Here is a 23,776-nt window from a genome sequence, read left to right on the forward strand (position 1 = left end):
TTCTGCTTATATTGTTGATTCTTTCTCTTTATGGCATGATAGATTAGCACACTTGAATTTTAAATCCATAAAGAACATGAGCAAACTACGTATAATTGCTTACAGTAATGAATCAACTGGAAAATGTGAAATATGTGTAAAATCTAAAATGGCTAAGAAACATTTCCCTAGTGTTGACAGAAATTCTCAACTTCTAGAACTAATTCATTCTGACATCTGTGAGCTCAATGGTGTATTAACTAGAGGAGGCAAGAGATACTTCATTTATAGATGACTTTTCTAATACACCTATGTCTACCTTATGAGAACTAAGGATGAAGCCTTTGACATGTTTAAACTATATAAGACTGAAGTTGAAAATCAACTAGAAAAGAAAATTAAAATCCTTAGAAGTGATAGGGGTGTTGAATACTTTAAAAATTAGTTTAATTCTTTCTGTAAAGAATTTAGAATAATACATCAGTGTTCTGCTCCTTATACCCCTCAATAGAATGGCCTGACTGAAAGGAAAAATAAAACACTTACAGAAATGATAAACTGCATATTGTTAAAAGCTAATGCACCCTTAAACCTGTGGGGGGAAACACTCCTAACAGCCTGCCATTTACATAACAGAATTGTTTCTAGAGTTAATAACAAATGCCCATATGAATTATGGACAGGAAGAAAACCTACTTTAACATATCTAAAAGTGTGGGGGTGCTTAGCATATTATAGAGTTCCAGATCCTAAAAGAACCAAATTAGGACTCAGAGTTAAGAAAAGTATGTTTGTTGGATATGCAGAACATAGCAAGGCCTATAGGCTTCTAGACTTAGAGTCCAACATAATAATTGAAACTAGAGATATTGAATTCTTTGAAAATAAACTATGTTTTGAACCTGCAGAAAATGAATCCACAGAAAATGACAGAGAAACTCAGATCTCAATACCTGTTGATAATAATGAGACTGAATTAAGAAATGACACAACTATAACACCTACAATAGGACTTAGAAGAAGTCAATGACAAAGAACAGAGAAACACTTAGGTTCAGATTTTATCTCTACTCATCAATTGTATTTTCAGTTGAGGCTGATAGAGAGAAGATTTTAAATAAAATACTCATTATCCTAAACATTAAAAATGATCAAAAAACCTATAGTGAGGCCATGACCTCTAGAGATGCTGGCTTTTGGAAGGAAGCTATAAATGATGAAATGGATTCAATAATGTCAAATAACACATGAGTACTAGTAGATCTGCCTCTAGGATCAAAACCAATAAAATGTAAATGGGTGTTTAGAAGAAAATACAATATTGATAGAACTGTGCAAACTTTTAAGGCTAGATTGGTAGCCAAAGGATTTAATCAAAAGGAAGACCTATGCACCAGTGGCTAGAACAACTTCTATTAGAACACTTATAGCATTAGCATCCATTTATCACTTATTTGTTCACCAAATGAATGTTAAAACTGCTTTCTTAAATGGTGATTTAAATGAAGAGGTTTACATTGAACAACCAGAAGGATTTGTTCTTCTTGGAAACGAGAAGAAAGTCTGTAAACTGGTTAAATCACTATATGGATTAAAACAAACACCTAAACAGTGGCATGAGAAATTTGATTCTTGCATTCTAACTTTTGGTTTTAAACATAATAGTAATGATAGATGCATCTACTCAAAATTCAATGAAAATTATGGAGTAATTGTGTGTCTTTATGTGGATGATATGCTTATTGTGGGTACAAATATGGTTGGCATAAATGAAACTAAAAACTACTTATCCTCTGTTTTCAAGATGAAAGATTTAGGAGAAGTAGATATCATCTTGGGAATAAAAGTTAAAAAGCATAGTAGGGGCTATGCACTAAGTCAATCACATTATATGGAAAAAGTACTTGAGAAATTTAAGCATTTAGGTTTTAAAGAATATAGCACCCCATATGATTCTAGTATAAAACTAGTAGAAAATACTGGTAGAGCAATTGCACAACTTGAGTATGCTAATGCAGTAGGGAGTTTGATGTATGCTATGCTTTGTACCAGACCTGATATTGCATTTGCAGTAAGTAAACTTAGTCGATTTACAAGTAATCCCGGTGCAGAGCACTAAAAGGCAATTGGGAGAGTTCTTGGGTATTTCAAGAGAATCCAGGAACTTGGCTTGTTTTATTGTGATTATCCAGCTGTACTAGAAGGGTACACTGATGCAAGTTGGATTATCGATAATGGAGATAACAAGTCCACATATGGATGGATTTTTGTCCTTTGTGGGGGTGCGATCTCTTGGGCATCCAAGAGACAGACTTGTATATCTCACTCGACCATGGAATCCGAATTCATAGCCTTAGCGGCTGCTGGAAAAAAGGCTGAATGGATTAGGAATTTATTATTGGATATAAAACTTTGGCCTAGTCCTATGCCTCCAATTTTCATTTACTGTGATAGTGAGGCAACTCTGTCAAGGGCCTATAATGGTACCTACAATGGTAAGTCCAGACATATAAGTCTGAGGCATGAATTTGTTAGGCAACTGATTCAAGATGGAGTCATCACTATAACCTATGTGAGGTCAATTAAAAACTTGGTTGATCCTCTTACCAAGGGTTTAGCCAGAGAATTGGTAAGAATGACAACCAAAGAGATGGGATTAAAACCCTTTACTTAGTCACCTGTAATGGTAACCCAACCTGAACTGAAAAAGCCATCAGTATTGGGTTTAATGGGTAACAACAAGTTACAGCAATGTGACTGTTAGCACTAACATTGAGAAATTTCCCATCACAACATAAATAGTGTTGTCCGTTATGATGAGAGGTTGAGATAAACTCTTAATGAAGTTATGAAATGTGCCAAATAACGGAGCACATAGTGGAACTTCACCTATGTGAACATAGAAGTGGTGCCGCTTCTCATGAGGGTTTGGGTTTGCTCTCGGGATTGTTCATGAAACCAGGAAAGAAGCACATGGCCATAACAGTGCTGAGCAAAATTTGAAACTCTTGCAGAGACTGAACATTTTTATGTGTATAGGTGTCTCCGGTCTATCTTGAGAGTAGTTGGTTTAAGGTCTTACCACCAATAACTTTGACAAGGCTCTAAGATAATTATACTAACAAGAGGTTTAAGTTGATAAACACCTTTTGTATGCATAACTGTGTCATAGTAGTTTGGATTGAGAGAGAACTATGTAATTGATCAATCAATGTGGGGAATTGTTGGATTTTAATCTCATAAGAGATTAAATCCAATGGGTTTGATTGGTCAATTACATGAGAAATTGCACCTGTACACTTGTTTAAAAAAAATAAGTTTTTCTCTTACAAAAACCCAGTTTTGAACTTGTCCCACATTGGAAAATTATAAGTTTTGTTTTCAATATTTCAATAGGAGCTGATTTACACTCCTTAGAATTAGTAGAGGAGAGTATGGGGATTCGATACCGTGCAACGCACGCGCACGCATGTGCGCGCGTGTGTGTGGTGCAATGAGGCGCTTTAGAGGCGCACTTTGCTCACACTTCGCGCACACCTGCGTGGCTTGCGATGGGCGGCTCTGGTTTTGGTACGTTGATGACCGTTGATCACCACTGATGAGATCAACAGTCACAATTCGATCGGGTGTGATCAAGAGGCACAATTCAAAGTTAACAGTCACCAACTTTTTAAACAGTCACAATGGTTGAAATTGTGACTGTTCAAGGTGCCTTCTCTAAACCAGCACCTACCTTTTCCTTATACATCTTCACAAGTTATTTAAGGAGCATGAATCAGACTCTAAAAACACAATTTCGAAATTCACTATCTCTCTCTCTCTCAGTCCGGCCTGCTACAGTCTCACAGAAGGTTTCTTTGGAGACTCTTCAACTTTGCTGGTTGCAGATTCTCGCCCAAGGCTCTGTTGTATCCTGGGAACGAATTTGCCTGTAATCCAACAGCAAACTCAATAAAACCGAGTGGGGGCAAATAACGTTCTAAAGACAGTGTCTTTAGACGCACCTCAGAGCTTCTCCTCCTAAGTTACAGTGATCCCATCTTCCCCAACACATGCTACTCTTCACCCATATACCTAGAGGTCCTAGACCATGCCTTTAGACTCTTATATCATATATCTTTTTTTTTTATTTAATTTTCAAACTTTATTCCAGTTAGAAGGGTGGTCATTTTAAAATTTTATTAATAAAAACTCGAAAAAAGATTAATACAGAAAAGAAATATAGCCCATCTTACCCTAAATCCAATATACAATAATCAAGTCCACCCAAAACAAGAAAAAAAAAACGCTCAAAACATTATCAATACCCAAGCAAGAGTCGGTGGCAGCTCAATTAATTAACTTCTCTATAAACATGTTTAAACATTACCCTTAGGTTATGTTTGGTGTGAAGAAAAAGATAGAAAAACGTAAAAAATTTTATATAAGGTTTGTAAAGGTTTCTTTACATTTCCTTTTCTTTTCTTATACTTCAAACTAAACACGTACTAACTGGTTTATATTTTATCATCTGAACAATTTCATGAAATTGATAGTAAACATGGCAAGGTGGAGTCCTACCTTAATTCAAGAGATTTATTAAGGCTCTGTCTACAAATGCAAATATATAAATTGTAAGATCTTGTATTTTATATTATTTTATATGTATATATACTGTACGGTCAAATCATTATCAATACTCAACTTTTGAAAATATAAAACTTTATATTTTATATGTATTTGTATTGTACCTATTTATATTTATACTCCATACAAATTAAGTCTTAATTTACAAAGAGTACAAATATAAATATATCTTATATATAATGCAAAACCTTATATTTTATATTATTATTATATATATATTCATACTGTACATATTATTATTTTGTAACCGCGTCGGCCCGGCCCATGTCAAAGTTGTCAGAATGGACAAGCACTTGACATGGTTACATCGGTAATGAAGACGACTTAGAGGGGGAGTTGTCGTTGACTTCTTTGGCCTCTAGACGTGACATTCAACTGTAACAAACGATATCATGTGAATACTAATTCTATACAAGAACAGTATTTATTGATTTGAAGTCATATCCCAGATTCAAACTTACTACATACATTTTGACCCATAATATCTTAATCTTAATCTTAGCTATGAACGAAGCCCAGGGCCTGTTTGTTGGGCTTTGGGCTCCATCGTTTATATTTGCGGGCTAAGCTTAGCTTAGCTCAGCTCAGGACTTTGTTTCAAATTCAACGCCCCTCTTCATGCCGTAGCGGTCATACCATTTATTTTTGATTGAAGACATCTTGTTTGACCAAAACCAAAAGTCGAAATTATTGAAAACTCAAATTCTAACCACAAATGAAGGGGCCCGTTTGGACAGTCAATTTTGAAATTCAAAGTCAAAATTGTAACGTTATATGAAGCCAATTCAGTTCAGGGAGCTAAAAATTTTGGATCCGTCTCCAATCAGTATTTGTTATATTTCATAAAGTCGTAATCCGATCCGACCCCTGACCCCATTACAAGTTAGGTCGAAACAGTTCCAAATTGAAATGATGCTATAACCAGTCATGAATGATTGGAATCCTATTCATGAAGGAAGAGGATGACGTCTTAATTTCCCCTATTATACCAGCTCTAAATGTTGTCATCAATTTCTTTGTCAACGTATGACAAGGAGACTCTATATGAGTCTCAAGGAGAAAACCAGGATATTAATTTAAGATAGGGAGATATTGACCAAATGCATTAATAAAACGTTGTAGCACCTCCAGACAATCGTTTCAGGTTTTATTTTTTCCAATCGTGGACCTTGTAGTTTCAATTACTTCTGATTTGTTTATAATTCTCAACCTTCTATTTTGGTCAAATACTTAATATAATACAATATAATAATTGAAAGGATAGATTTTTCATAGTTTATTTATTTGGTAGATTCATTTCAAAATTTTCACTTGATAATTACATAAACCATATATCCAGACCATTAAATAGAACCTCAAAACTAGTCAATTGATCTTGAAAATCCAAGTGATGTTAAATGGTTTCAATTAATCTTGGGCATGGAAGTAAAAAAAAAAAAAAGTGGATGTAAAGTGCAAAATCTTATATTTTGTATTATTATTTTATATGTATTTGTATTGTACATATTTATATTTGTACTTCCTCTAGACTGAGCCTAAGGGTTATTCGGCAAAATGGTTGGTTTTGTTTTTAAGAACAAAAAAGCACAAGCAACAATGGTTGATATTGCTTTTACTCATGTGGTGGTTGTTTTCTTTTTCTCAAAAGAAAAACATATTGTCAAACACCCCTAAATAACATTCTCCACCAATGTTTTTAACCTGTCGTTGACCCTAACAGTCGAACTACCCAAACTGTCACCCAGCTACATTTCCGGTTTTGATTTCATTAAAATTCATCTTTTAATGAAAAATCGTTGATCAAGTCAACAAATTATCAACCAAGACAGTTGAACCGTCAACCTAGATGACCTGGTTGGCCGGTGACGATTAGGTTTACAATTTTTTAAAATGTCAGACGTGTCCTGACCCTTTGCCCAACCCAACCCTCCTTTTACTTTCTCTTTTCATTTTAGGGTTTCGCTGAGAAGAAACAAAGGAGGAATTTTTGTCTTTCAGAAGAAGAGAACAGAGATCCCACCATCTTTGAGTGAGAGATTTAGTGCCGGCAACTGCAGTGGTTATCTCTGGCAACTTGCAATCAGATATGGAGTTTTGGAGGGATTTGCTGAGAAGAAACGGAAGAGGAGTTATCTTTTAGAAGAATAGAACCCCACCATCGTTGAATGTGAGATCTAGCGTCGGAAACTACAGTGATTATCTTCGGCGACCTGCAATTGGATCTGAGTTTTGCATGATTTACATTCAATGTTTTAGCCTTTTCGTTGGGCAAGTTTTAACTTATAATTTCATTTTTCATTTTTTTATTTTTAATACTCAGAACTCTCAGACTCTAATTCTAATCTGCTGCGTTTTACATTCAAAACTATAACCTTTCATTCTAAGCTATATTTTTTTCCCAATATTTCTATTATCCCCTTATTGATTTAATCATTTAACGGCTGCAAACCTACAAGTCGATAATCCTTTTGGCTTTGTTCCCTTTTGGGAAGTTACTTGGTAAGTGCATTTACCCATATTCTTTTATTTCTCAAATAAATAAGAAAATAATTGTTTTAGTCATAAAAATTTATTATTAAAATTTTAAAAGTACATTTTTGTCCTATCAAAGTGTTGACAAATTTCCTCCAAGTAGGAAAATTACTTACTCACCTTGGGAAAATAAATTTTCTATATACCATACATAAATCTGAAAAAAAATAAAAGAACATGAGCATTTTGGTCGATGGAAACCAAAATCCCATTAACCAACTTCCCCTCTCAAAACCCAAAAAAAAACAACAGGCCCTTATAAATATCTAGTGACATTTGAAAGGTATGACACTTGAAAGAACATTGATCAATGGAAGCCTACATGAATTTTGATGAAAATAAGTTGATTTATTACCACTTTTATGATAGGAGTTGATTGATTATAAGCTTTTACTTGTGTCATAGTTTATTGGTTATATAACATTTTATTTTTATTAAGCTGACCTAATTAGTTTAGCATTAATTAATCTGACCTAATGAAAAATAATAAATAATAAGTATGAATGTTAACAAAACGGGCATTCTTTACCCTTCTATACATAAAATATAAAAAAATTATAAAGATAATCATGGAGTACCATTGTCTTACTGCAATATATATTGGACGTACTTACTAACTTACACATATCATCATATACTTATATAGGTGATGTTTGGTATCGTTTATGATTATTTAGTAAACGTTTATTGATAGTGCCGCATAAGTGTCATTTGAGCATTTTATCTTTTTTGCTCTTTTGCATATATAGAAGTGAACTTTGGTTTATGTCAATCATTTGTATAAATTATTTTTTAAAGCTTCTACAAACGGCCAGACGTTTATTCATTATTGTGCTGAAATGGTATCTAATGATGTCCGGTTGTCATAAATGATTACAATTATTGTATTTCTCCATTTTACTAGCATATAAAGTACAAATATTTATTCAATAAATATAAACGGTACTAAATATAGAGGGATGTTTAAAGTACAAAAAACGCTGCGACCTCAGCGATATCAACATTTGGCGGAATAAATGTTTATTGGCTTCGAAACTATTGATACGAACTTTTGTTTGATACGAACGTTTATTGAAAAAATACTCATAAACGTTTTTTTCATCAGTTTTCGCGAAAGGAGCCGTTGGAGGATGTGAGAAATTCTCAGTTAGCCGTTTCACGAAACGCACCTCTGATGTGGCGATGATGTGTCATCTGACGTGGCGTTTTAAATTTTTGATCCGGTGCAACGCGGATCTACCTTTCACAATAAAACATTATTTTGAAGCCCGTGGACGCCACCCGCAGACGGGGAGTTCTTTCTTGGAACACAGTAACGCCGACCAGTGGACGCCAGTAAGTTCGCAGAGAACACCCATTAATCCCCCGCCTTGCCCCCGGCAAGGCGTTTTTTTTCTAACGAATCATGATATCTCTCCTTGTTTTTGCAGCTCAATAACCATCGGCAAGGTGCTTCGTCAGCAGTTCTTTGGCTTGCGAATTGTCCGCCGTTCTTCAACGACAAGGTGATTGTTCTTCGTCCGCTGTTCTTCATCGGCAAGGTGCACTTCTAACTTCTAATTTCTATTCTTCGTCCACCATTCTTCTTCGGCAAGGTTCTGCTCTGTTTTTAGTTCGGTGTTTTGCCTGATTTTAGGCTGCTCTGCAACACTTAAAACTTTCCCTGACTTGATTGCTCTAGGGGCTCAAGAAATTAAAAGATGATAAATATTTCAAAAAGCAAGACAAAACTTGTTAGCAACTTAGTTGGAACTTGGCTGAGAGGTAAGACACCTCTACCAAAAATTAGAACAGAACCATATTTATCCAACACTCCAGATCCTGCTAGTACCTTACAAATTGTCGTTTATCATCTTCACCTTTCTTCCTTCCATAAGGGTTGGTTTCACTGAACCCACTTCATATAATGCGAATTGTATGCTGATATATATGATTTGTATGCATCCTTAGCAGACTGGTGCAGGTAATGGTTGTTTGTTACTAAATTCTCCTGCATCAATTTCCAGATCAACTGCAATCCCTCCACTTTATTGCTAACTACCAAAGAATTACCAAACATATAAGAAGTAGGAGAAAAGAATAAGATTTACATGAAGAGAAGAAAAGAATAAGAAACAGGGAAGGTTTGTTACTAGATTCTCCTCCACTTTAACTGACTGCAATGAATTAAGAAAAAAGAAGAAGAAAAGAATAAGATCATACTAAGATCTGTCCATCAAATTCATCGCCCCATCCCTAAAATAAAGCAAGAAACAGGGAAGGTAGTTTTCTTGTTTATGAAAAATGCTAAACCTTAAGATAACTCAGAATTTGCAACTCCTCTGGTATCAGGAAGAGCAAGCCATGAACTTATGAACCTTCTGAGTGAAATTTGACCGATTTACATGAAGAGAAAAACACCATCACTTTCTTTGACAGGTGTCTCTTCATGAAAGAATATAGAACAATAAATCTCTTGGCACTTGGCATGACTGCACGACACAATAGCCTTCATGCAGTCCATCATCAGTGGCTTAACAGATTGTGAATTAACTCTTCTATTTACACAAACTGGTGATTGTGAGCCATCAATAATTCAAGTGATTCACATGCTTGTTTTGTGATTGAATGCTCCCCCTCCCTCGTAATGGTGCTATTTTTTATCTTCTTTTTTTAAAATTTTAAAATTGATAAATTATATAATATACATCAATAAAATATGAAAATAAAAGCATATGTAATATGGACCATTGGATTATCTAATAGATTCTATATCAAAGTGAAAATATCAGACTGAAACACTCATATGCCTGTTCTTGAAACATGTCACCAAACAATAAAATATGAAAAAACATTTATTGTGCTGAATTGTAAAGGGGTGTTTCTTGAAACATTGAAAATAGGCTCAACCAAACAATAAAATAAAAATTGTTTATTTATTAAACGCCCATCTAATAAACATGAAGGCAACCAAACACATACATTATCCCAAGCCAATGAAAATCGGGGCACAAAAATAAGAACCAAGCCCGACGTAATTGGTTTTGGACATGGTTCTATAAGGTGGGCCCCAACATTGACAACTTTATAGAGAGGAAAGCAAATAGAGAATAAATAAATGAACTAAGGTGGTGTATGGTTGGCTGTTCAAAAAAGAGTTATTGTGTTCGCTATTTTTTATAGTTTTTCTTTTAAAAAAAGGAAGACAATACAAGTTTGATTGGTTAAGAGTTTTTCTGGTATCCTAATCGAACTTTAAAAAAGAGTGTTTTTACTTATTCTAGAACCATGGTTTATAGGTTTTGATTTTTAAAACTACCAACAAAATGAAAATGTCCGGTTGCGTTTGTGAACCAGATGGAACAATAAACTTAAAATTTTCACATACCGTGGTCTGAATGCTTAGTAATAACTAATAAGTATCCATTGGACATAAAAATGGGCTATAAGAGAGTATAACAGCCCATCTAGAGGCATGTGGGCTGAAGCCCTAAAAGCTAAGTGGGCCGGGCTAATTTCTTAAAAGGCCGACCCAAATTGGACCCATATGTTGTCTGTCTTCCTGCTTTCGTCCAATGCCGATAGCAGAACAAAGCGAGAACTGAAGTGGAGAGCAGAAAGCTAGAGAGAGAGAGATGGAGACGAAGACAAGTGAAGAGGCGGAAGGAGCAAGCGTAGAGTTCCAGCCGTCGGAGATAGAGTACGTAAGCTACGGGGGTGAACATCACCTACCCCTTATCATGCGCCTTGTGGACCAGGAACTTAGTGAGCCCTACTCCATCTTTACTTACCGATACTTCGTCTACCTATGGCCTCATCTATCTTTCCTGGTTCGTTCGCTTACTTCATTCCCAGGGTTTTTCTCTCTCTAGAGTTCTTCTTTACATTGGTTTTCAGCTTTTATTTAGTTATTTATGCTCCTTTTTCTGATATGAATTTGTTGAAGGTTTTGATTATTTCGATTCGCCTGTTTTATTTCTTCTGTTTTAGATTTGGTATTTAACGAAACGTTAGATCCTTTTGGTTTGGTTTGAATATTTTTTTCCATTTCAGATTTGAACTTGATAAAACAACGTTCGCTGGTTCTTTTTATGGATTCTCTCTTCCTTCCTCTCGCATTATCTCTCGCTTATTTAATTGAAAGATTGCAACTTGGTTTTCTGATGGACCTGCAGGCATTCCATAAAGGTAATTGCGTTGGAACAGTTGTGTGCAAGATGGGAGAGCACCGGAACACTTTCAGAGGTTACATTGCGATGCTCGTCGTGATCAAACCTTACAGAGGGAAAGGGATCGGTAGGCTTTTATATCAACATATTTCCTATTTTATTTATTTATTTCTTAATTTTATAGTTGCATGTGTGAGCTTTCTTTTTTCTTTTTTCTTTTTTTTTTCCACACTTGGGGTCAAATTTTTAGTATAATGAGGTGCAGCAAGTTCTTATACAGAAGGTAAGCCAGCGTACAGTATATTACCACCCCCATCCCCATCCCCCCAATAAAGAAACAATGATAAACAAAATTGGGTTAATACTTTACCTTCTTCAAAAAAAAGACAAAAAAAAAAAGAGAAGGTTTTTGAACTGTCTATATGTGACAATCTTAGCAAAACTACTATTCTTAATTTTCTTTTTTAGGTGCCTAGATGTTGTAAGTCATTAGTGGATAGTTTGGCAAAGGCATGGTATTATCGGCAAGATGCCCAATATAAGTAAATAGGAAATTAAAAAACAGCTCTTTGCCCTATAATGATACACAATTAAGTATTACTTATCCAAAAATAAAAGAGATATACATTTGAGGCATACTTCCATGCACTTTTGTCATGATAGTTGATAGAAGTTGCCACTACCAGTTCACAGTGATTACCTAAAATGACCATTACCCAATGTTGATCTTATCTATTTGGGGTCTTGGGAGGGGTGGACTGCATACAAACCTAGTCTTTGGCATTTTTTTTTTCACAAAGTGGCTGCTGGCTCAAACCCACTTTCCCATGCTTGTCACTTGTCAGCCCAAGTTTTCACCATTATACCAATTACCGAGCAACACACAATGATTACCTCAAATAGCTAGTGGGTCTAGAAATGAGTACTTGCGACTATCCTGATTAGTTGGCAAGGTACCCTATGCTTGAATCAGATAGATAAATACAAACTAACTTCTAATTTTGTGAGGAAGAAACCCCTTGACCTAGAAGTACCTATAATAAAGCAATGAGCAATCCCTACTCACAAAGGGAAAAAAGGTTAGAAAAGCAAAAGAAGTTATGCAGGTGGTGTGCTTTGCAGCCGTTAAGAATAAAACTTCAAAATGATAAATGAATAATATGTGCAAATGAGCAATAAAGTCTTGCGTTACATAGGCATGGCAAGGACATTCTATGGACAACTTTGGGATATCAAAATTTACACTAGAAGGCGATGTTTCTAACATGGACAAGATACCCATTTTGAATTGTCCATGCAACACAAGTAAAATAACAAGAGAGATCGTCTGGGTAAGAGTAGCGCAGATAAAACCACAATAGGGATCACTTAAAATAAAATAATAAATAAGTAGAAGAAAAATAGTGTAAACCTTGTATCTAACAACCAGCTTGGCCCTGCTATATGTATGATAAAAAAATGTATAACATATATAATAAAATAACAAACACATATATGCTTATATAGTACATGTATAATATATACATATGTTGTAGATCAGGCTGGGCTAGAAACGTTCAGCCCTGGATCTTGTTCAAGTAAGGTTCCTAGCCTACTTGAACATGATTTCAACTCTAACTTGTTCCATCCGTCTAGTGGCCTGTGAACCTATGTCAATTGGAGTCTGTGCTACACCATGGAACATCCCTCCCTCTCCTTCAACGGGAACATCCTCTTGTAGGAATTCATTCCAATACACATCCCATATCCGCAACATCCGGATGAAATTGTGTAGTATACATCCGGGCTTCTAAATAGCCGGTAGACCACATGGAAAGACTTGCCAACCGGGGCCTTAGTTTACTTTCTTTCATTTTATCACCTTTTGGAGCTACTCCTAGGTACCTTCAAATGACTTCATTTCTGACCATATCTTTTCTAATTTTTCCACGCATCCATCTCAGCATATGCATTTCTGCACACATTTTTTTGTCCTTTTAACTTTGCTGTTTCACTATGTTTTTAGATTTTTCAGTTTTTATTTTGGGTTTAACTGGTTAAAATAAATATTTCAGAAGCCAATTTGGGCTTATGAAGAAGAGAGATCTGTATTTTTTCATTGATCTAGAGAAAGCATGATAGAGTCCTTAGATAGGTAATATGGTGGTTTTGGAAAAGAAAGGAGTCCCAAATGGGCATATGGACCTAATTAAGGATATGTATGAGTGTAAAAACCAATGCTAGAACACTTGTGGGAGAGACATCAGATTTTACAGTTACAATGAGTCTTCCACCAAGGTTCAGCCCTTAGTCCTTGTTTATTTGCACAAGTCATAGATGAATTGACTAAACATATTCAAGAAGAGATCCCATGGTGCCTAATGTTTATTGATGACATAGTATTAATTGATGAAACTAGTGAATGATTAAATGCAAAATTAGGTTTATGGACAACCGCATTACAAACAAGAGGTTTTAAAATAAGTAGGTCTAAAGAAGAATATATGCAATGTAAATTTAATAATAATAGATTAATAGGAGCACAAACCAGGATAAACTTAGGCTTGGATACCAAGAGATAGCTTAATGTGACCTCTTCTAGTACCTTAGTTCAATAATTCATAACAAAGGAGAAATTGAAGAGGATGTCATCCATAGAATTAGAGTAGGATGGGCAAAAGAAAAATTCTATAAAACAGTTGTAAGGCCAGCTATGTTGTGTGGAGAAGAGTGTTATGCAGTTAACAGACAGCTTGCCCAAAAAATGAGTGTGGCAGAAATGTGAACGCTTGGATGAGTGGTAAAACTAGAAAGGACAGGGTTAGAAAGTAAGTCATATGAAGGAAGCTAGGAGTAGCTCCAATAGGTGATGATAGAAAGTAGATTGAGATGGTTTAATTACATTACATATATATAAGACCTTTTACAGCAGTTGTTAGAAAAAGTGATCGCTTACAAGTTCAAGGGGCTAGAAGAGCTAGGGGGCAGAGAAAAAAAGGACTTGGATGGAAGTAATAAGAAATGATTAAGCACCCATAATTTAACGATGGATATGGCACTGAACAGAAGGGAACTGCGAAACAAGATTCATGTAGCTGACCCCATATAGTTGGGACAAGGCTTAAATGATAATAATCATTCATAACAAAAGGGCTTAGATGATAATAATGATGTAAACAATACTCAAAGGAGAGCATCATGTTATAAGTTGGGTCAATGGTCACCTCCTAAATAACTGTGAGATTGATGAATAGGGCAACAAGGAACAAGAACTAAAGCAACCATTTAAATGCACCAAATGTCCAAATCTTAGGGGTGCAAGTCGGAGCCTCGGGGTTACCTGATTTCAAGAATTTATGCATTGAAATTTTAACAAATGCTCAACATGAGTCTGCCCAACTCTACTAAATCTCAAAATGAGTTGTCTCCTTATATCTGTAGAATTAAAGAATATAGCAACAAAGAAATGCAAGATGTTCCTCTGCAAATAAAACCAATGACCACGAACATCGTAGAGCTGCTAAAGTTTTTTCATGAGTATCATTGTTGTGAATGTTGTACTGTTTAATGTGTGTTATTGGTTGAATTTTAACAACTCGTGGTTATATGTGTGATCTTTAAATATATTTGTAGAGCAATTCCTTAATGTGTGCCTGGGTTGTGAATGTCATGCATTCTTAGATTTGTGTGGATTCAGGACTATTACACATCCCAAAGCTATGAGTTTTCATCTTTATTTTGTATTGTTTGAGTTTGACAAAAGCTTTAATGCTGGCCGCCAACCTAACACAACCCTGTTATCTTGAGATCAGTAGTGTAAGACATGCTCACACTAGCAGAGTTGAAGGAGCAGATTGGAAAGGACTTGGGTGGAAGTAGTAAGAAATAATTTAAGTGCTCATAATTTAACAACACATAGTACTAAACAAACCAGAATGGCAAGATCCCTAATGTTTTTTTTTTTTTTATTTGGGGGGAGGGGGGATAAGGAAGCAGTTCATTGATAGGATAAAACAAAATGTTATCTTAATTTACCCATTGCATGAGTTTTCTAGTAGTGCCTACAAGTAAGAGAGAGAGAGAGAGAGAGAGAGAGAGAGAGAGATTTGACTTCATTCTTATCACCATATTTGCCATTACATGGGCCATTTTGTTCCTTGCCCTATTTATATAAACAAAAGATAGATTTACTAAAAAAGGATGTTAGGTCCTGTATATGATCAATTAGGGCTTGTTCTGTCCATTGAACTTCCTTTATCCGCAAACAAAAAAGCTTCTTTCATGTCCAATTGATCAGCTTCCTCAAGCGTTGGATGATTGCCCAGATGTCAGCTTCATTTGATGAGTTGTCTTTACATAGTTGCCCTTATGCAGCAACAACCACACATTGAGAACATCTCCCTATGATTTTAACATGCATGTACTGGATGATGTATGTGCAGAGTTTTTTGCTTGCAGGAGATCTGGGCCTGTCACATGAACCATCTATAAATATTCTAAAGCAAGGAGTGTTATAGACTTATAGTTCGGCAGTGGAAGGGTGTGATTCCTAATTGCTTGCCATAGTCAACTGCCAGTTGAAAGTATGCTTCTGCTCAAACCATAACTGATAATGGATCCAGGTTATTGCTCTTGAAGAGAATTTCATTTTGTTCATCCCAAATGCTTCTTATTAAAGCAGAGACGCAAACCATGTGGTTCCTCTTCAAGAATTTATCATCATTATTATTATTATCATACCACCAGTATAAAATATAGACCCCTTCTCTTCTATGCAACATTGCAACTTGTCTGAATTGAGACCAACTTGGGCCTCAACCAGACAGCCCTAGTGAAGTTACATTCAAAAAAGAGGTGGCGTTGAGTTTCCATTTGCTCATTGTACAAAGAGCAGGATGTCTCCCCTTTTCTTCTTAGGCTCCATATCCTATGTTTGGTGTGCACTGCTTCATTATAGTAATTCCATAGGAATAATTGTAAACGTTATGGTGCATCTAAGTGCCAAATCCTTCTCCATTTGGCTGATCTTTGTGTTGATGGGCTAGCACACTTGGTGAAATCTCTATATGCTGGGGACATGTATTGTCAGGCTCAGGGTGTGGGTTGGGCCAGACCCAAGCAGGTCTCAAGGCCATTAATATCCAGTAAAAACCTGGCCTGGCCTATGATCATATCTATTATTTATTTATATTTATTCTTTGCCCCAACAGCTAGTCAAATTGTCTCAATTTCTTTTAGATTTTAGTGGGAATTCAAATCTGCTTTGCAAAATAAAAACAATCATCTACAAAAAGAAGATAGGTTAGTTATTTTTCATCTTTTGCCAATTCAAATCCATTAATTTGTTGTCTAGTTGTCATTTAGCAATTTTGGGCATCTCATTTACTCTATATCATGGGTAGAAATTTCTACCACACATTTGAGGTTTAGGTGTTAATTCTCCTAATGGATTGTTATACTTGATTTGCGATAGAAACTAAAGTATATTTGATTTTTTCACATAATTTGTGTTGTATATGACCAACTCAACATCAGTTAGATGACAAATAATGTTAATCCAACTGGAGATGGCAGCGGTTAATCGGAGGCAAGGGGGTCCCCAGCCCCCGATGGGGCTGGGCCAAAAATGACGTATTCTTTGGGGCTACTGTCGTTTTCTCAGAAATACGCAGAAGGGAAGAGGATTTCAAGGACTGAGAAGATCTTCAACACTCCAGCTTTGGCCTTCACAGGGTGAAGTGCTAATCAAAGCTACTCCAAATCCTTTTTCCTGGAACTGGACGGGAAAAGCACGCTGGAACGATCCGAGTTCCTGCAATCTTGTTTGGTAGGAAGTTTCGACTGGAAAGAACTTGATATGGAGGAAGTACGTTCCTGGTCTTCAAGAGTGTGGAGATGTAATCAGGGCTTCGACATGAGGTGTCTGGATAGAGAAAATTGGCTGTTCTTCCTAACCTCTAAGGAAGAAGCTCGGAGAATTTTGAATACCGGTGCAAGGTGTTTTGGGGGAGCACTTTTGCACCTAGAACCCTGGATGGAGTACACCAAGGTTTGGCAGAAAAGAGAGGATATGCAGGGACGCTTTTGGTTTAGAGTGTCCGGCCTCCTGGTACATTTGTGGAATAACGAAATAGGATGGAAAGTTGGAGATATGTGGGGGTTTCATGGAAGTGGGCGACTCAAGAGGCTTCAGGGAATCTTTCGAATGTATGAGAATAAAGGTACGATGGATGGGGCTGTCTCCACAAGCAGTTAACATAGTGGTTGGGGAGACAATGTATGCAGTTACGGTCTGGCCGGAAATCAAAGCTGAAAAAATGAAAACCCCAGCGGATTACAAAGAGGTAGTCTCAATAGGCATGGACTGTCTCAGATTTTAACAGGGAAATCAACCAAGGAAAAAGCACAGGCAGTGTTGGAATATTTGGAGAAAGAAGACATGGAGATTGCTCCTGTCTACACTTCTGGTAACCAGCAAAGTGCAGAACTCGCCGGAGGTCAGGAGGAAGAAGGATGGAAGAAAGTGGAGAGGAGGAAAAGAAGAAGGTGAAATCCTAGCCTAGACCTTCAAACAAATCCTACGGTCAGGAGTTTCGTGCGTCTGACAAAGGAAAAAGGACAAGGCCGGGTTGGTTTCAAATTTCAAATCCCTTTAGTTTGAAATATTCTGACATGGCCTTGGTAGATAAGCTGGCTGATGCAGTAGCAGACCGGCTAAAAAATCACACTCAGGAGTTGGGCTTTGAAGCCCGCAATTTCAGGAAAAAGGACAAGCCTGCCCATTCTTTTAACCCAGGCCCAGTCCATTTTAAAATCCCAGCCCAAAACATCAATCGGAAGCCCAACATCAATCGGTAAAGGGAAAGCCCAAAATGTGTTTTCGGCTTCGTCCTCCTCAGAGACGGAAGATACTGTATTCGATGGAGAAGGATCAAGCTTTTAGGAGAGATGGGACGCTGTGTATCAATGCAATAGTGAGAGAAGCGGTGATACTCTGTATGAGAATGTCCTATCAGGCTCGGGTGAAGCTGGTGAAGAAGAAGGTTCCTCCAGTAAAAGTCCAAAGGCAAGGGGTAGGTCAATTATTCTGAAGGACCCTGTTCAAGCCAAGTCATTCTCAGATGCAGTCAGAGGCTGGGAAGAGAAGGAAAAGGGCATGACGGCGAGTTTGAAGGAACAAAATAGCATGGCAATGGTAGCTACAGCAGTGGAAGACGTTGGAGAAAAAGAAGATTTTCCACCGCTATGTCAAACACAGTTGCAACACACTCCAGAACCTCTCGCAGTGCTCCTACCAGCTGATGGATGCTCCCAGAAGACAAGAAAGGTTGTAAAAGGAGAAACGAAGGCATGAATCTATTCAAGGATTTTATTCAAAATTGGGAGCTAATCAATTTGCCCCTCTCTGGAGCTAGGTATACCTGGACCAATAATCAAGATAGGTCTTCATTGGTAAGACTAGACAGATTCTTGATCTCTACTGATTGAGAAGATGCCTTCCCCAACTCAAAGCAGGAAGCCCTTCCAAGATTTGTTCCTGACCACATTCCACTTCTATTAGACACAGGTGGTTTAAGAAAATTTTCACCCCTCTTTAGACTTGAACACTGTTGGCTGGAATCAGAGGAGCTGGTTTCCAATATCCAGCAATGGTGGGCCGAAAGTTTCTTCGAAGGCACAGCCAGCCGTGTGTTTTTTAAAAAACTCCAGTGGCTGAAAGCTAAACTAAAACAGTGGCAGAAAGAATGATCAAGGAAAGATGAGGAGAAAAAGGACTTTTGCATGAAATTAATTGCTGATTTGGATGCAGAAGAGGAAACTGGAACTTTGGATGAGGAGAAGAGAAAGTGAAGGGCAGGGGCAATGAAGGATTATGAATCCTTAGCTTACCAAAATGAAATTAAATGGAGACAAAGGCCAAGGGTTATGTGGCTAAAAGAAGGAGATAGCAATTCAGCTTTCTTTCACAAGTTAGCTAATGCTAGAAGAAGGCTAAATTCCATAAACCAGCTAGAGGTGTGAGATAAGACTATCTCAAGAAAAAGAAATTGCTGAAGCTTGTGAATTCTTCTTCAAAAATCCTTTTCAGCGAACCTTGCAAACGAAGACCAAAGCTGAATGGTATTCAGTTTGACACCCTCACAGATCAGCAGGCCAAGGATCTAGAAAAACCTTTCTTGGAAAGAGAAGTTAAGGAGGCTATTGACAGTTTGGAAGGGGGAAAGGCCCCTGGACCAGATGGATTTACTATCCTTTTCTACAAGAAATTCTGGGAACTAATTAAAACAGAACTGTTGAAAGTTTTGGAGGAGTTTTATGAATCAGCTACTTTAGAGAGAAGTCTAAATGCCACTTTCCTTTCTCTGATCCCTAAAAAAAGCAGAGCTAAAGAGATGAAGGATTTTAGGCCATTAAGCCTGATTGGTAGTGTATACAAAATCCTTGCCAAAGTACTGGCAACAAGGCTAAGAGCTGTGATGGAATCTCTGATTTCACCTCACCAAGGTGCCTTTGTTCATAATAAACAAATTCATGATGGAGTTCTTATTCCAAATGAATTAATTGACTCCAGGTTAAGAAGTGGGAGGTGTTTGCTGAAGTACAGCAGTAGAAGAAGAAGAAGAGAAGAAGCTTGTGAATGGGTGAAAATGTATTTTCAGCCGGCCCTAGAAGCTATTATATATATTAACAATAAGATATTACAGGAATAGACTAGAATGCCCCTGATTAGTGATGGGACACCTAGACATAATAAAATAAAACAGGTTTAGGCCCATAACAAACTGTAGAACTGAAACATAAAAGATAAATAAGCCCACCAACACTTAACCACTCAATCCAACACTCACCCTCAAGCTAAGCATGGATGTCAGTCATGTTTAGCTTGCCAAGTAAGCCAAGGAACTTCACTGAAGACAGTCCTTTTGTCAAAACATCAGCAATTTGCATATCAGAGGGTGTATAAGGAATGCAAAGTTCGCCCGAGACAATTCTCTCCAGCAGCGCTATGGGTTGTGTTGTCAGAAAGAAATAGAAAGCTGTTTGAGAAGAAATCCTCTTCTGAAGCCGTGGTCATTAATTTAGCCATAGATGCCATTAGGAGCTGGTCGTCAATGCATTCTGATTTCAAAGATGTTACTTCTGATCATACTTTTTTGAGAGTGGACTTTTTTTGAGGTCCTTTTTTGTACAGATTCTCGTTGTACAAAGGACCAGTTATTAATATAATCATACTTTACCTTCTTTCAAAAAAAAAAATCTGTAGATGGTTATTTTGGAGATGCCATTTCAGAAAGTTTACAAGTTTGTCTAATTGCATGGAAGGAAATTAAAGCGATTTCATTAAATGAGGTCTCTTATGTTTGTCAAATTTATGGGGCAGCATTTGATTGTACTATTTGCTCTCTTTAAATCAAATTGAACTTTCTCGATTTTGCAGCTACAGAACTTGTAACTAGATCTATTAAAGTGATGATGGAATCAGGGTGTGAAGAGGTATGCTACTCTATGGCTTTTAAATTTGTACAATGGATTCTTTCCTAATCCTTTCTTAGGTGGATGTAATTCTGATTATTTCATCTGAAAGGAAGAAGGATTTTCAACTTCGGTCTTTTTTTTCCTTCTAAGGTTGTCACCTTATCAAGTGTAAATATTTTATGCTCTTCTTTGTAGGTAACTTTGGAAGCTGAGGTGACAAACAAGGGAGCCCTTGCATTATATGGTCGTCTTGGTTTTATAAGGGCAAAAAGGCTTTTCCGGTACTACCTGAATGGAGTTGATGCATTCCGGCTTAAGTTATTGTTGCCCCGCCCAGAGATGAACCCTGCCCTGCTTATGGCTGCAAACAAGGACAACAGTCTTCTACACGATAGTAACAGACCACCGGAAGGAAGCTCTCAACATTATTAGAGTAAATAGTTCAAGATCGAACACAGCTGTTCATTTATTTCTCCTTGTATTGCTTGGTGTAACGGTGGAATCTCGGTCCAACAAGAATGAGAATCCAGTCCATACCTCCCTAAACCCCAGGTATCTGTGACCAGCATTGGGTAATGGCCTTTTTTCTGCTGGTTTTTTGTTCTTGTGTTAATGAAAGTGTAAGTGTTATCTTTGTAAGTTTCTATGTCCTTTAATGGGTGATTGCATCCCATATATCATTCACTTCCAATTTTTCATTTAGGGGCCATCAATAGACTTTGTATGAATCCTGATCCAACATTTGATTCAACTAGTAAGTGTGCATGTGCTTTGCATGTGACAATTTTTGATGATGATGGTGATAGTAAATAAAATGTTTCCAAAGTTTTATATAGATTTTTTATATTTTTGTCTATAAAAATTATTCTTATTTGTCACATTTATTTCATTCAATATGATGAATATACGATATTAGAGATGTAATCAAATGTTTTCTATAATTTTTTGTATTTCTTATATTTTTGTGTTTTTATTTTTTTATTATTTAATTATGACAACTAGGGTTTGCATATTTAACCCAAAAGGTTGAATTGTTGACTCACCACCAAACAGGAAAATAACTTCATTTTTGGGTGGGTTATAAATTTGTTTTTTATTTCTATTTTTAATAAAAACAATTGTTCTTTGTCACACTTAGTTTTCCCTAATATGGTTAATTAATCCAATTGAAGAACGGAAATTAAAACCCTAAATGTTAGATTTTGGAATTAATGAGGAGAAATGTAGTAGTTCAAATTACATTCCATACTCTCACAATTAGAGATGGAGCAAATTAAAAAATAAGAGTATTATAGTTAAGAATAGGATTCGATGAATATTAATGATAATTAATACTTGAGATATAATACCTAACGGGAGGGATTTGAATGAAGAGAAAAGTGGTTGTTCAAGTCATTAATTAGAGATGGACTAAATTCAAAATTTGAGATACTTTAGTCGAATAAAATTTTGGCACTACCATTCACAATTTTAATAGTAGTATATATTATCTCAGATTTAGATGATCCATTTTATGAGATTAGATTTTATAATCTTTACAATTTGCATCTGATTATGTTAAAATGTCACACAGTCTACTTTTCATTAATTCATGTTTTACAATATATTCATTCTTATTTTACAAGGTATAATTGCCAATAAGACTAAAAATTTTAAAGATGTCAATTGTGACATGTTTTATCATTGGTTCACTTTTTTTTTTTCTTTCACAATATTGTTCATGCACCATGCATTTTGTCTAGATTTCTTTCATTTTTTAAAAAATGAAGGCGTAAACCCGAATCTGATCAAGTTTGATAGATTTCAAACCCAATGATCTAATCTAAGATCTCCAAATCAGATCAAAGTAGTTTATAAGAAATTATTTTAATAGCTTATAAGAAGTATGGAACTACCAGATACACTTAGGAAACATTAAGAAATAGTTGAATTAAAAAGGATGGCTGCAGAGGTGTCCTAGAAATATCGTTGAAGCAATCCTCTTCAAAAGACGTATCATCTCTTCTGCTGTCCGACTACCGAAGCTTTCATGTGGATTTGGGTTCTGAATTCTCAAACTCAATCCACTGCCAAACCAGATGCAATGGGCAAAATAACAATAGAAGAGAGCATGGTTGGCTTTGTGTGACAACCGAAGAAGGGTGGAGAAAGCTGAGATTTGAACTTTCTTTGGTTGGTATAAAGTAGTGCCCCTTTCTCAGGGGCAGCCTTTATTTCAAATCGGATCGGATTGATGCTTTTGGTGTTGTTACTAGGAACAGTTTTGGGAGGTGCCTTAGCTGTCTGTTTTGGTCCCTGTAGGGCATCCTCTCCGGCCCTATCTGAAGCTTTAGCTGTAGTTGAGACTCTGAGCTAGCAAGTAATCTAATTTTATCTACAATTGTTATAGAAAGTGATGGTAACCGTAGCCCTATGGGTAACGTTTTGTATGTGCAGGACATCGTTCATGTGAGCAGAAAGTTTAATGTACCTTTCTCAAAAATTTGTAGAAGTTTGAACAATGCAGCACATTTAGCAGTTCAGAAGGGCCTGTGTTGCTCTGAAACGCTGATTGGTGTCAAATTCTTGGCTGAAAGATGTTGTCAGCTTTTGAAGATGGTAGAATTTTTTATTGTCTTTTCCTTTAGTTGGTCTTGTTGTAATGTGACTTCATCTGTTTTTTTTTTTTGTGTGTGCGTGTTTTATAATTTGTTTTGAGTTTATGAATATAAATTGTTATTTCTACCTAAAATGGCAAGTTTGACCTTTCAACCGTAAATGGCAATTATTAGTCACATAAATGTATAAATGACACTCGTATGATGCCACAGTCCATATTTCTCACAAATTTGTATTCTTCAACCCTTTTATGACCTCTTCCTTTAACATTGACAAGAATTCTCTCCTTCATTTCAAGACTTACTCCTTAAAACCTAATCAAGAATATGGAAGAAAAGTAGAATATCAAATCCTTGTTTCTTTCCCTCTTTTGCTTCTATTACTAAAGCCTTGTTTGGCAATATACTTTCTTGATAGTAAGAAGGTACAAAGCATGT

General features: G+C 36.3%; 1 protein-coding gene and 1 long non-coding RNA gene across 5 annotated transcripts; one reads left to right on the top strand and one right to left on the bottom strand.

Annotated features, from left to right (window-relative positions):
- Positions 1 to 6,519: 6,519 nt before the first annotated feature.
- On the top strand, positions 6,520 to 23,499 carry ATMAK3 (Acyl-CoA N-acyltransferases (NAT) superfamily protein). 4 transcript variants are annotated; one of them, XR_016110355.1, is made up of 7 exons: positions 7,005 to 7,104; positions 8,243 to 8,472; positions 8,568 to 8,678; positions 11,292 to 11,412; positions 20,704 to 20,759; positions 20,937 to 21,293; positions 23,178 to 23,499. XR_016110355.1 is itself a non-coding variant. In XM_088979789.1 (6 exons), the coding sequence occupies exons 2-6, from the start codon at positions 8,320 to 8,322 to the stop codon at positions 21,171 to 21,173; spliced, it is 678 nt and encodes a 225-aa protein (XP_088835915.1). In that variant the 5' UTR covers positions 6,520 to 7,104; positions 8,243 to 8,319; the 3' UTR covers positions 21,174 to 21,576. The 4 variants fall into 4 exon arrangements, 2 of the variants coding, with proteins under 2 accessions (XP_088835915.1, XP_088835916.1); XM_088979789.1 differs by lacking the exon at positions 23,178 to 23,499 and having other exon boundaries at positions 6,520 to 7,104; positions 20,937 to 21,576; XR_016110356.1 differs by lacking the exons at positions 7,005 to 7,104; positions 8,243 to 8,472; positions 8,568 to 8,678 and adding an exon at positions 10,474 to 10,946.
- Positions 8,444 to 9,490, bottom strand: LOC148862320 (uncharacterized). The gene is made up of 3 exons (XR_016110357.1): positions 9,340 to 9,490; positions 8,969 to 9,174; positions 8,444 to 8,814 (listed from the first exon to the last, which is right to left on the bottom strand). It is a non-coding gene; the product is annotated as an uncharacterized LOC148862320 (long non-coding RNA).
- Positions 23,500 to 23,776: the final 277 nt, after the last annotated feature.

This window comes from Nelumbo lutea, chromosome 3, assembly GCF_056320005.1.
Source record: "Nelumbo lutea isolate HS-2025 chromosome 3, American lotus-T2T, whole genome shotgun sequence".
In the NCBI taxonomy this organism is placed as follows: Eukaryota; Viridiplantae; Streptophyta; class Magnoliopsida; order Proteales; family Nelumbonaceae; genus Nelumbo; species Nelumbo lutea.

Bases quoted from the DNA above. Each gene is read 5' to 3' on its own strand.
- ATMAK3 (XM_088979789.1), top strand. From the start codon at position 8,320: ATGATGTGTCATCTGACGTGGCGTTTTAAATTTTTGATCCGGTGCAAC. The intron at 8,473-8,567 runs GTAAGTTCGCAG...TTGTTTTTGCAG, and splicing joins ACGCCGACCAGTGGACGCCA to CTCAATAACCATCGGCAAGG. The intron at 20,760-20,936 runs GTATGCTACTCT...TCTTCTTTGTAG, and splicing joins TGGAATCAGGGTGTGAAGAG to GTAACTTTGGAAGCTGAGGT.